At 39.3% G+C, this 14,681-nt stretch overlaps 1 protein-coding gene across 1 annotated transcript in view; it reads left to right on the top strand.

The window, feature by feature from the left end:
- The window catches only part of LOC127418662 (integrin alpha-5-like), a 71,960-nt gene that overhangs the window by 34,202 nt on the left and 23,077 nt on the right, over positions 1 to 14,681 (top strand). Inside the window, exons 16-19 of the mRNA XM_051659338.1 lie at positions 1,099 to 1,154; positions 2,180 to 2,337; positions 2,658 to 2,795; positions 11,253 to 11,320. Coding sequence (XP_051515298.1) covers positions 1,099 to 1,154; positions 2,180 to 2,337; positions 2,658 to 2,795; positions 11,253 to 11,320 — 420 coding nt within the window. The remainder of the gene's footprint in view (positions 1 to 1,098; positions 1,155 to 2,179; positions 2,338 to 2,657; positions 2,796 to 11,252; positions 11,321 to 14,681) is intronic.

Below are 14,681 nucleotides of genomic sequence, written 5' to 3'. Positions count from 1 at the left end.
GCACATGCATGTGAGCTAACACACACACACACACACACACACTCATATACACATATGAAGAAAAGTATACAAAGGCTTATAAACACACATAGGAGCACATTTCATTTATTGCACAGGTCAGAAGAAGCCTGGATTGTACATTTTTGTCTCACTTCATTCTGCCCCTTTTGTATCTTGTTTCTTTTGTATGTTTTCCTTTTCTTAGTTACCTTTTCTATTTGTTTGAAAATTCTTCTCTTTCTTTCTAATGAATGTACGAACAAACAAACAAACTTTTGAATGAACTAACAAACTTTTTAACAAACTTTCGAACAAACGAACTTTCAAACTTTGTTTTTTTGTTTCAAACTTTCTGTCTAACATTCTGTCTAAATTTTTTCTTTCAAACTTTGTCTGTTTTTTGGCTTTCCAACTTTCAGACTCCATTTCCAGCTTTCTTTACAACTTTTAAACTTTGTTTTATTAAAAAATTCTTTACAAATTTTCTTTGTCTTTTAACTGTTTTTCTTTGTCTTTCTAACTTTCCTAACTCTCTCTCTTTGTTTCATACTTTTCTTTGTGTTGAACTTCTTTAAACTTTCTTTAGAACTATTTTTTTTCTATCAAATGTTTTTTTTCTATTGAACTGTCCGTTTATCAAACTTTCTTTCTTTAGAACTGTCCTTCTATAAAACTTTCTTTCAAACTTTCTTTGAAATTGTCTCTCAATTTTCCTTGCAAAATTTCGATTTTCCTTTCAAACTTTTTTTGCTTGCTTGTCTCTTCTCTTTCTCTCAGTCAGATACATGGCTAAATATCTAGTGTCACATATCATAAAAAGATTCTTAAAGACATGCTTTTTGAGTACATCAGAATAGTTTCCAGCATGCTGATATTGAACAAGGACAACTCCTTAATTCAGCGTCCATTCTGAAGACATATTCTGATGCCTCATATGATCTATTACAGAGTAATTAACTGTAGTCTTCATTCAAACTGTCAAGCCATGTAACAGTAGGTAACTTAATAGAAAGGGCTTGATAGCCAGAGAGGTGTAATGAGAATCATTGTTATAAATCCTCTTCATCTCTCATCATTTGTCTGCTCTGCCTCTTACAGCGTCAACCTGAGCTTCTGCCTCTCAGCCAATGGGAAACACCTACCAAATCATCTCGGTAAGCCAGCAGGACACATCTGCTTCCGTTTACCCACCTAAAGGAGCCCCTTTGCGAAGTCATCTTAAGGTGTTTTCACACTGGGATCTGAGAGCAGTTTGTACGAATTCGGGCTTATATTTGAATGCTTCAAATGAACCCGGGCACTTTGAAATGAACTCAGACCATCTTGGGAGTTGATATTAGCCTCTTATTTCTATGGTGATAACAGAATGAGGGGAAAAATTAGTTAGCCAAACACAGTTGCATGCAAAGATGAAGATTTAAAGGTTTTACCCAGGCCACCTTATGCTTACTGTTAAAATGATTTATATCATAAATTATTATTTCATAATAATAATCTAATAATAAATTTGTTATAATAATATAATTTTGCACCTTATTGAGGTGGTATTGGGAACCTTCAGTGCATGCTCCTGATTATTTTGGTGCAGATCTGAGTGAGATTACTGTGTTCATATACTGTCTGCACAACTAAAACAGATCTACTTTGTTAGTCTCTGACTGTGTCTTCCCTACTTTTTCTGTTCCCATTCCATACATAAGCCATTCTTTGTCCAAATACAACCTTCACAATGTAATTATTCGTAATTACTTCCCTGTATTTCCCCCCTGGCTAATGACACTGCCATATGCCCTGCCATTACAGGCCTAGACTATGTGTGAAGAATAACACCTACTACACGCTACCATAACCAAGCACAGGTGCCAAACACACATTAGAATGAGGCTCCAAACACACACAAATTCCTTCATGCCCTCACGGCTTTTGATCAGAAACATAATGTTTTTTCTTATAAGTCTTTTCTTCAGGTGTTGGATCATGATAAAACTTTGAAAAAAAAATTTTTTGGACAATTTTTTACTCTTGCCAGGCAAAAAGCTCCACTCTGACCCATAGACTTTGAGATGAAATGTTTAGTGCTGTGTCAGCATAGCTCTTGCTTTGCACCTGTGTATGAGGAGCCAACGTGAAGGTATCATGTCCTTAAAATTCTAAAAATATCTGTGAATGTGTGTTATAGAGTTTAACATTGAAGTTCAGCTGGACCGTCTGAAACTGCAGCAGAAGGGGGCTGTACGGAGAGCTTTGTTTTTAGACACCCAGCTACCCAGTCTACAGAGAACTCTAACTTTGCCAAATGGAGCCAGGGTCTGCAGTGACACCAAGATCTACCTGCGGGTGAGAATTATGCCCATCTATCCATCCATCCATCCATTTTAAACATACTTGTGAAAGGTACTATTTATTTCTTTAGCTGTAAAACATTTTGAAAGTGGACAAAAAAAAAATAGTGCACCTTTAAGTGAATTTTTTGTTTCTTAGTACAAGATAAGTATTAAAAGTGAGTTGAGGATAAGTAAGATAAGTGACTCTGATGCGCCAACAGACGCTACTATTAATGGCAAAAAATGCACTGTTGGATTAAGAGTGTCATCTCGCCCTGCTTTTTGACCGTTCTCACCAACTCACATTCTGTTTTCCTCTCTGATGGAGTGCAGGATGAGAAGGAGTTCAGGGATAAACTGTCTCCGATCTTTGTTGCTCTCAACTTCAGCCTGAATCCACGAGCTGCGGCAGACAGGCACGGCCTGAGACCCATCCTCAACTACCAGACAGCAGAGATCATTGAACAGAAAGTATGTACATCTGATGTCACATATATAGTGGCCCTAAATTATTTTGGACACTTAAAAGGATAGTTCACCTAAAAATGAAAATTCTGCCTTTTTTTTTTTTTTTTTTTGCCCTCAAGGAGCAATGCTGTCCTTCCTTTTCTATGGCAGTGATTGACCCAGATCTATAAATTTTCTCCTTTCTTGAGAGGGGAAGACCGCTCCCCCCCTCCCCATTTTCAAAACACATCTGGGAAGTTCTCCAAATTGTCTGGAAAGCCATTTGAGAGTAGGGGGAAAAGTGAAGCGTGTACGGTGAAGAACTTTTCACTGTCCCACCAGGAGTAGCTTGCTGGGCTTTGTGGAAACTCCAGTGTAGAGTGCTTTAGAGATGTTAGACTGCCCTAAAACATTATCTATCCTCACCATATATAGAAACATTCTAATTAGAGATCTTAGAAACATTGCAAATGGAGTGATGATCTCAAGCCAAAATGATTTAGAGAAAGTGTTTTATGTGGTTTTGTGTGTCATATGTGGTTTATTTACATAGGACTGTTGATCTATGGCTATGAATATGGTCTCTATGGGCTGACAAAGGCTTTGTGTTTTTGGTAATGCTAAAGCCAGCTGTGGAGGATGGGGTGGTAGCACACTTGGCCAATTCACCTAAGCCAATACAACTTACACATTGAAAGTCATTGTGGGAGACCTTGTGTCAGAAGTGGACATGGTATTTTAAGGTAGCACCTCTGTTGTAGTGTATGCAAGTGCATATTTGTTTCAATGTATGTGCATGTGTCCATTTAGTCTCCCAATGTGTGTTGCATTTTGGGTGCAGTTGCTACTTTGTGCTGTATTGCTTGAGTTGCAAGATCACTGATGCTTTGCACCAGATCTGATCTCTCATGGCTCAAAATTAGATCTCTTTTGAGAAGTTGTAAGAGCACATTTTAGTTATCACACATGGGTCAGTATTGATAATTATTTTATTTTTATCCGTATTTATGAGGTTATTTGGTGTACAGTAAGGTTGCATTCATTAACATTAGTTAACTACATTAGTTACAGTGCATTCAGAACTTATTCAGACCCCTTCATTACATGTTGCAGCCTTGTGCTAAAATGCTTTTTAAAAAATAAAAAAATAAAAGTTCACATCAATCTACACTCCATACCCCAGATTTTTCATAACTTTGCAAATGTATTAAAAATAAAATTTAAATATTACATTGACATAAGTATTCAGACCCTTAACTCAGTACTTAGTTGAAGCACCTTTGGCAGCGATTACAACCTCAGGTATTTTTGAGTATGATGTGGCAAGCTTTGCACACCTGGCTTTGGGGATTTTCTGCCATTCTTCTCTACATATCCTCTCAAGCTCTGTCTAGTTGGCTGGGGACTGTCGGTGGACAGCCATTTTCAGGTCTCTCCAGAGATGTTCGATTGGGTTCAAGGACATTCACTGGGCCACTCAAGGACATTCACAGGTGTCCTTAAGCCACTCTTGCATTGTCTTGGCTGTGTGCTTGGGGTCATTGTCCTGTTGGAAGGTGAACCTTTGGCCCAGTCTGAGGTCCTGAGCACTCTGGACCAGGTTTTTATTAAGGATATCTCTGTATTTTGCTGCGTTCAGCTTTCCTTCAACCCTGACTAGTCCCTGTCACTGAGAAACACCCCCACAGCATGATGCTACCACCACCATGCTTCACCGCTGGGATGGTATTGTGCAGATGATGAGCGGTGCCTGGTTTCCTCCAGACATGATGCTTGGAATTGAGACCAAACAGTTCAATCTTCATTTCATTAGACCAGAGAATCTAGTTTTTCCACAGTCTGTGAGTCCTTTAGGTGCTTTTTTATGTATTGCACTGAGGAGAGACTTCCATCTGGACACTCTTCCATAAAGCCCAGATCGGTGGAGTGTTGCAGTGATGGTTGTCCTTCTACAAGTTTCTCCCATCTCCACACATGATCTCTAGAGCTCAACCAGAGTGACCATCTGGTTCTTGGGCGGCCAGCTCTAGGAAGAGTCCTGGTTGTTCCAAACTTCCATTTAAGAATTATGGAGGCCACTGTGCTCTTGGGAACCTTCAATGCATGCCCCTTTCCAAAATGTTACCAGTTAGAACAAAATAAATGAACGGTTAATAACGTTATTTTTAAAATGACAGTACTATAATTGAAATACCAATTGCAGTGTTGCTAGATTTCGCAAGAGAAATAAGCAACATGGCCTGGAAAAACAAGCCCAAAATAAGCCACTTGCCTCAACAAAATAAGCGAAAATAAGCATTTTTTTTCCCTGTGTGGTGGATTTATCAGCATAGAAATAATAACAAGCAGTTAATTAACAGTTAAGTGTAATTTTAATTACAGATCTGCTTCTGAGTCAAAACCCAGCAGCATCAAATCTGTATTAATGTGTCATATCTAACAATAATTCAATGAAGACTTGGAAACAACTGAGAAATGTACTTTTTTACCTCTAATAATGTTTGCCTTGTACCTGTATTAGCCGTACATGTACAGTAAATGTAGTATTTATACATAGTTGTTAAAAGGTCTTCATTCACAGAATGCGACATCCACAACGGGCAATTAGGCAAAGAAATGTATGATGCAGCAGTTTCCTTCAGGATCAAAGCACGTTTCATTTTTTTTCAGGCAACATGAAGTGGTGTAGTTCCAAAAATGTACTGTGATAAACCCTTTGGCCTTTAGTTTCATGAAAAATTATCTGAACAAAATTAACTGGTTATAACCGGTTACCAACATTTAAAAATAACATTTTCACTCTGGAACAATTGAAAATCACCTTGTTCCGGTTATGTTCTGCAAAACATTTTGTTTGTTTTCGTTTTTGTTCCTTGAACCATTTTTAGTCCCTGTTTATTACCTTAAAAATATGCAAATGAAGGTAACTTTTTCGATGATTCATGATTGAGTTTTAAGAAAGTATTTCAATACCTTTTACTTTATGGTTTCACCACTTGAATATTTTAAATAATTAAATCACATTTTTGAAAAAATGCTATAGATGTTTATTAAAGACAACATGGACACAAAGATTAAAATTCTAAAAGTTGACACGTGTTTTAAAAAATATTTTTAAAAGATTTCTAATTTTTATCACCTCACACTTCTTTATTTGTCAGTGACCTACATGCCAAAATCTGCACCAAAACCTTGTGCTATTGCATTCATAAGTCTTTATATCCTTCAGGGTGTGCAATTCGTGTGAAGTAAATGCATTCGTCTTGCGTATAGATTGAGATGTTTTGGATCCCCCTTTCAGTTAATGTTGTGATAGTTCTAGTTATCCAGCTTGATGTCCTCCAGTTTGTTGACCCAACCATGCTGTTTGCAGACCACCAGACTTCCGTAAACACTTTATGGTGTTTTTGGCTTTGGATCAGCTTTCTTTGACATATTCACATGTGACCCTTCTACATCTCATATCTGCGGTCTTCTAATTGTTTGGTTGCAGCAAAGAACCCAAGCAGCCCGGATCTCTCCAGGAGGCTCGAAGCAGCCCGATACAGGCCTGTAGGGAGCTGTGGAAAGTGGTGGCTGCCCTCATTGGTTCTAATTAGAGCTTAAAACTGACTGATTACAGGGAAGCCACTTTGCCCTTTCTAATCTCCCTATTCTATTTCTTATCCTCATCGTCATGTTGCGTCATTCTCGCACATGTCCAAGTAACGCAGTTAGGAGGAAGCAATTAGCCATGGCCCTTTTTCCTTTTACGTCTTAAGAGTCATTCAAGAGTTATGTGGAGTTTGATCACCCCCCCCCCCCCCCCATTACTCATTAATGCGCATGTAGTTTATGCAATAGCCTATCTATATATATATATATTTGTGTGTGTGTGGTGAGTTGGGTGGTGCAGTTGAGGGTCGGCAGCCTCTGATGTGGATGTTAGTGGCTGACCGAGGGCTTATGGTTACGGCTGTAGCTCTTTATCCCTTCAAGCAAATGTTATATGATTGTAGAACTCATACACAACTGTTCTCCAGCCCCAAAATTCATTCAGCGACGTATACTAATCTAAAAGTACACGTATGCTTGTCTGAGGAGAAATATTTACCAATTTGAATGGTAATATTTATGACAGCAGACACATTTAAGAGCTTTCAGACTAGGGGTGCTTTTCGCTATGCGAATACTAGAAGCTTGAGAATTTTTTAGCGCTTCAATGTGGGATGTTGTGCCATATGACCTCTTAAATATGGGAAAATAGGCGTCCCCTATGGGACGTCTTAATTTCAGCCAAAATAAGTGTTGTCCTGGCTAACACAGGACAGATGCCAACCGTAGTTCAGACCGAATGCATTCTTGTGCTAAACAAAACTTGACGCAGTGCAACGAATGGGACAGAACGCAGGTGCCTTGAGACAATTCTTTTAACTTGACACAGCATTTTAAAAACACAAAACTCCTGTGTGTGATGCTGAAAAAACAGTGACACACAGTGCAATGGTCGAAGACATCCATTTAGTGTGCAGGCTTAAGGTTTGGGTATACTTTGTTTTTTCCCATTCGGGGTCTTCTCCCACATGGTTGAGCACTCAGCCTTTCAAAGTATACTCTTTTGACAGTGAGCGAATATGAACACGTTTGACGCACTACGACTGCTTTGTGGTACTCTTATAGTACAGTCAACTGCAGGCACTTGTGTTTACAATGCGTACAGAGGAGGACTGTCCACACGTCAAGAAAATCTGAGACGTACACGTACATGCAGACTGTGCGCTTTCCAACCAGAAATGCAGACAACTGAAGTATACTTTTGCCTTTACATAGAAAAACAATTAAACTGTGCAAATGGATGCAGAAACGTGTTCAGTTTGAACAGCTTCTTACACTGCTACTGTCATAAAATACAATAAAGTACAATGGATCGTGAAGTGTGATAAAGTACTATCCATTGTGATACTTTTAAACAGTCGTGTGCTAATACATAACCTCAACAGGCTATTTATAACATAGCGGCCTGTAGTTTACAAACACAAAGGATTTTGATTTTGTTTAGGCTACTGTATGTCTACATTTATCCGGATACATTTGAAAACTGTTTTCGAAACTCTCTCCATCCACACTGAAACGTGTGAAAATGCTTAACTCCCCATACTGCACATGCAGGAAATCGCCGTTACATATACGGTCTGAAACGCAATTGTCCTCGTGTTCCATCGCCGGACACCAATTCCGATGAAACTTCCCATCGCCTTTGAAGGAATGCAATGTGATGTTTGCACAAAGTAACATTTATCTTTCCCTTATGATTCAGTACACTTGACATTGCTTCACTAAGCTGACACTATGGGGAGTGTCCTTCTACACGACCTAGTTGAAACCTTTCTACAATAACGGCAGGATTGGCTATGGTGTTTAAGCCTCACCCTTTTAGGCGCGATGCTGTCTGGTTTAAAAGTGGGTGCGCAAACGCCATTCTTACAGAATTTTCTTCCTTCAAGACAGCGATTCATCTCTCGTCTAGAAGCCTTATACTACTTCACTGTCGACATACACATCAGCAGGCAGGATCTTCATGGCAACTAGAAGACTTTCCGCTCCCCTGCAGTGTTCTGGCGAACATTTATTCCGCCTCGCTGCTTGACGCTTCGATTTTGAACGGGTCGCTTCAGCATCCTGATTCCCCTCAGCGCTTCGGCAGGAGTTGTATCCTTATAAGCTATTGTTGATATTGTGTGTGTGTGTGTGTGTGTGTAATATATATATATATATATATATATATATATATATATATATATATATATATATATATATATATATATATATAAAACTAAAAGAGCCACTTATGTGTTCACGTCTTTTTAAAGATGTCGTTCCGTAAGTGTTCCTTATGCGAGGGACACATCCTGCCGTCAGATCAGCATGAGAGCCGCTCTCATGGAGACAGACCGCCCTCACTGTGAGGGCATGAGTCACAAGATGCTTCGCTCCCAAATTGCCTTCCTTCTGAGGGACAATTCAGCCTCCCGTGCCCTCCCACCTGCCTCTTCTGCAACCCCCGAGGGATCGCACAAGGAGGCACGGTGGGGCCACGAGGTCGAGCAGGATGAATTTGAGGTGGACCTCATGCTGTCATACACCCCGCGAGCCCCTCGATCTCCATATACTGCATCTATGCCGACACAGTATGTGCGTGACTAGCTTCGGCCCTCTGCAAGAGCGCACAACCATGTCACGTTTGGCGGTTCTAATGCTAGGGATGATGTTATGTCTCTCGCTGCATCTGGCGAGTGGTCAATGGAGGACGTTGCCGCCCCTTCCCCCAGTGAGGGCAAGGAGCATGCACGCACCACTGACAAAGAGATTCTTTGCGTCCTTTCAAGGGCGGTCGAAGAGCTTGATCTCGAGTGGTCTCCTCCACAGGAACCTGAGAAATCTCACCTTGATGAATGGTTCTTGGAGTCCAGACATCAATCGACCGCGTTTTGCAGATCTGCCCCATTCATCCCAGAAGTTCATAACGAACTGACAAAATCCTGGTGCGCGCCCTATTCAGCTTGCTCGCACAGCGATTCCACTCCTCACTTAAGAGGACCATGGGGAAGACGAAGGTTATACCCAGTAGTACCCGGTAGCGGCGCATCTCTGCCCGGTGAGTAGCAGGGCATGGAAATCACGCCCCGTTCATCCTTCTAAGCCGTGCTGACTGATGTCCGCACTGGCTGGAAAAGCATACTCAGCAGTGAGCCAAGCAGGTTCAGCACTCCACGCGATGGCGGTGCTCCAAGTTTTCCAAGCTAAGCTCCTCAAGCAAATGGACAAGCAAGGCTGCGATACAGAGATGTTCAAAGAGCTCCGCACCACTACAGACTTAGTGCTGCGAGCCATGAAAGTCACTGCACAGGCCATTGGCAATTCAGTGGGCAACCTGGTAGTTTTGAATCGTCACATCTGGCTGACCCTCTTGGAAATGTGTGACGTGAAAAAAGCCACTCTATTTGATGCTCCAGTATCTTCAGCTGGCCTTTTCGGCAGCTTTGTGGATAGATTTGCTGAGCGCTACGTCACGACTCCTCAACACTCAGGCTATGAGAGATTTTATGTTCGCTCCTGCTCTGTCTTGGGCCAGCGCTTGGCTAAAAACCCCACGCCTGCTGCCTCAGTGCCGCCAAAATGTCACCGCAAGCCGTGGCCCAAATGAAGGCAGCCTCCTCAGTACGAGCACCGCACCAAGGGGAAACCAAATTGCCCTCTGTCTGTTACGCGGGCGCGTGGTGAGCCCTTAAGGGCATTTCCAACTGGGTGCTAAAAAGGATAGAATATGGTTATATGATCCAATTTGCACGTCGGCACGAGTGTTTCCTCCTGGCTCATCGCATTCACTTGCGGCATACTCATGTTGATCGTGGTCCCGCAGGACTGTGGCGTTATGTTTCATCTCTGGCAAGGTTATGTTGTGTAGTGCGACGTGATGGAAATCTGTTCCCCATAGCATCAGCTTAGTGATGCAATGTCAATTGTACTGAATCGTAAGGGAACATCTCGGTTACGTAAGTAACCTCGGTTCCCTGAGATGAAGGGAACGAGGCATTGCGTAAGCTGGCCACACTACGGACTCAGGGTCTTTTGAGGTGCGAGCGATGCGCTCCTTGTCCCTCAGTCAGAAAATTCTGAGGAATGGTGTTTGCACGCCCGCTTTTATTCCGGACAGCTTCGCGCCTAAAAGGGTGGGGCTTAAACACCATAGCCAATCCTGGCGTTATTGTAGAAAGGTTTGAACTAAGTCATGTAGGACACTCCCCATAGCGTCAGCTTAGTGACGCAATGTCTCGTTCCCTTCATCTCAGGGAACCGAGGTTACATACGTAACTGAGACGTTAATAACACTATCGAAGTGAATATCAGGCACTAAAGCGGCACTATAATGCGGGCCGCCATCTTGATTGTTTTGCTTGAATGGATTGCATGACTGGGTCACATGACAGCAAATACGTCATCGTTTTTAGATATATCTGTTGTTCCAGTCCAAACTACAATGCAAAGACTGTGTTTTAAAATGTATCCACTTGGAGAGCGTTTTTAAAATCCTCAGTTTTCACTGACAAAACACTCATTGTGGACGGAAGGCCAAAATGTAGAGAAAAAGATGCGTTTTCAAACAACGACGTATTAGTATGGATTCATCAATACATAAAACAATTCTTTGGATGTTTTAAAGGCAACATTTGATTTTAATGTTTATTTGGGTTGACTGTTTTAAGTAGGGAATGCTCATTTTAAAATGAACATGAAACAAGGTTCACAACACATTTTACATCTGACTTCTGATGTGAAATGGGCTTTGCAACAAGGAAAAAATGTATAGTGGGACCTTTAGCACCCAGTCTTCTTAAATGGATGGTTGTATTTGTCTTGCCTGGAAGCTACTTTTGTCTTTTTGTCCCGTAATCTCTCAGTAACTCACCTTGGTTTCTTTTTTCTGTTTCATTTTTGTTCCAGGCCCAGATTTTACTGGACTGCGGAGAGGACAACATCTGTGTCCCTGACCTGAAACTCTCTGTGCACGGGTAAGATGATTAGCAAGGAATGCAAAAAGAATAAAATAAAGGCCTCAGGGGTGTAGTTTACATTTTGCAAAGTTTGCAGTACACATAGTTAGTAAAACTATTGTAGGCATGAAAAAAAGTAAATTCAAGCTACTATTTAGATTAATATATTTCACGAGTCACAACTTCTAGAGAATTAGAGACTTTTGGAGAGAATATCGTAATGGACAAAGTGTTCCCAGGTGAGATTGTACACACACACACACACACACACGCGCGCATAGACATTTACTTTGTTACCTAAAAAAGGACAAATGATAAACTTCTATTGTTTTTATATGAAGGTAGTTACTATAAACTAACCTTACCCCTAAAAGAAAACATTTGACATTAATAGAATAGTAAAAGCATAATTTACTGTAATGCCAGATTTTGCCCACTTTTGTGGACAATTTTGTCACCAGTAAAGTGAAGTAAACCAAATATAGGCAACACCGATACACATGGGCTTCAGGACAAAAATGGGAAGGAGGGAAATAGGATAGATAAAAGGGATCAGTTTGGAATATTTGGGGGTGTGGAAATCTGTTGTGGGCCCTTTCCCCTGCAGTTACAATTCACTGCCTCACTTTGATTTGTGAAATCTGTGGATATTTTCAGTTCTCTTTTGACTCACTCATGCACAGATTTTATTGCAATCGGTTTCTGTTGTGCAACCAAAAAAAAAATGTAACTTACAAAAAAAAAAAACTTACAGATTTGTTGAATTTGTCTTAGGTCACATATTTACAAAACTTCAGAGGATCTTAATTTTCCCTGCAAAGTGATTGGATTATCTTGACATTCAAAAAGCAAAGAGAACAATACATCTTAGAAATTCACTCGATTGGTTATTCTTCAGGAGAAAATATATCTTGACAGCTTAAGACACCTTAGACAACATGGCTATTCTGTAGTTAAACATCTACCAAGACATGTGACCTACAAAATGGCACACTCCCATGTCCAGGTTGAAGAAACCCAGCCAAATTATTTACATTTTACTTCTATTTTTCCAACATAGCAAATTGTCTTTTGTGCTTAATTGTTGCAATGTGATTATAAAATCTCACCAGTGTTAATTTGTTTTGAGTCAGCAGTACAAAAATAACAATATAATGGTGTTCTGAATCATGCTATTTATTTTGATTGGCTGGTAAATGCAAATCATGACTCTAGTGGTACGACACCAACCTCATATATCAATCTAATTTTTTTGCTTATTTATGTTTTGCAGTTCTGATATTTTTAGAAGCAGTGCTGTAGCTGTTAGTTTGTGCAATTAAAATGTTCTCTGAAAAGTTACATCTTTACATCAATCCCGTGTCTTATGTAAACACCCCCTTGGTGAACCTTCAGGCATACGTTCAGGGCTAGGTGAACTCGACACCATTTATCGATTTTAAAAATATATAGTTTTGCATCATTAATATGTGTCATCTGGCTTCCACGTAGGTTCGAGTCCCCCACCAACCAAAGTGCTAGTGTTTGAATTCAGTTCGTGCTGCTTCCCCAGCGTAGCTTTATGAGGCCAGGCAGTAATTGGAAGCGTCTGTGTGGCCCTTGCATGGAATTTCTCATTGTGTCGGATATGTAGAAAGAAAAGAAAGGGGGGAGGGAACATGAAGGAATAGAAAAAGGGAACTTTGTGGATTGGAAGGTTGTCTTTGTCATTGCATGTTTAACTTTATTGCTACAATGGAAATTATTATTTTTTAATATATGAAATGAATGTGTGAGGCAGGAGGTAGACCTTCCTGCTGCAAATATCTTGCTGGTGCATTCAGGCTGACGTTCCACTGCAAAATCAGCAGAATTCTATATGTTCCATGAACTATGTTATATACTATATGGCAATATACATCACTGTTGTTATACAGTATAATAGACTGTTACACACTCAAAAAATATTTTAGCCTATTTAGGATTTATGAATTTCAATTTCATAACAAAATTCCATCAAATTGAATTGTGTAAAGTTTAACCAAATTAAATGAATAAAACTTAAAATATTAAGTTTTTTTAATTGTATTTTTTATTAAAGATTATACAATTACATTTTATGGAATTTTGTTATGAAATTGAAATGTTTTTTTTAATGGATATCACTATTGCTCATACTTTGCACAAACTCCTAACAACAAACCCCTAACACTAAGTATTTGACTTGTTTACGGACCATTTGTGTTACGGACATGAATGATGCCTCAAATCATGTGGCTTGTTGAGGAGAGGTGGGCTTGATCAAACTAACATTTTATTTTATTTTTGTTCGGCGGATGGTAAAATGTGTGAAAATATATCTTGAAATAAGTTCATTTTTCTTATCTCATTTGCAAATAGCCTTTTTTTTTCTTGTTTAAAGCATAAACCTCACATAGTTTTGTTACATTTATGCTTGAAACAAGAAAAAAAATTGTAAATAGGGTAAAAAGAATAAACTTAAAAGTCAAGATATATTCTCTAAAAAGTTTTAATATCTTATGCTATTTTGCATCTCAAGTGCATTTTTGTTTTAAAAATGTTTGGATTTTATTTATTTTTTTGACTGGAAAACAAGACAAAAATACTGATGAAGTGCATGCTTCAGTTTAGAGTATGCTGAATTAGGTGGAAGTTTTTGAGCTTTGCACTTAGCTTCACTTGGTTTATTTGTACTTCTGTGTATGGCCTTACGTTTACTTAACCAACGTGATCTCATGAGAATTTGTATGTATTCTTATGCAAAGTTTGGTTCTAGCAAATGTACATTCTCTTTTGTTTGCATAGACACTGAAACGTACAATTCTGACATATCGACAACATCTAAACCTTATAATGTTACGTATTAACACCTATAGAAATGTACAAATGTTTACATGTACTGTTTGAATTGATTAATATTGAATAATTCATAGATTTAATCAAGTAATTACATTTAATTTATAATAAATGAGATTAGTTAAATGCCATCACATTTATTTAATGCAGCTGTCATATATAATTTTAATGTTTGTGTTCCGTTCTCTGTGATTTCTGCTGCCCTATACAACGTTTTAAAGGATTACATCACTTTAACCAAGACTAAACTTTAAAATGTTAAAATGAATAAAAATTCTATAATCGTTTAATCATTTATTAATCATTTAATTTTATTTTTGTTTGCCATGGGACACAAAAGGAGTTTTCAGAATATGCCAAAAAACTAAATAAACCACCAAAGCATCTCCATCCGCCGTCCATCTCCATCCGCCGTCGTGCCCGCTGTTACCGTCAACCCACGTTGGTTTCGTTGTCAAAATTAAAAAATTGCCACCTCAAGCATTACGAACAGTGGTTTTACGGCAGTGACGTTGAATGCTCA

Source organism: Myxocyprinus asiaticus, chromosome 28 (genome assembly GCF_019703515.2).
Source record: "Myxocyprinus asiaticus isolate MX2 ecotype Aquarium Trade chromosome 28, UBuf_Myxa_2, whole genome shotgun sequence".
Classification (NCBI taxonomy): Eukaryota; Metazoa; Chordata; class Actinopteri; order Cypriniformes; family Catostomidae; genus Myxocyprinus; species Myxocyprinus asiaticus.
The sequence above is the reverse complement of the archived record's forward strand: the minus strand, read 5'-3'. Positions and strand labels throughout refer to the sequence as shown.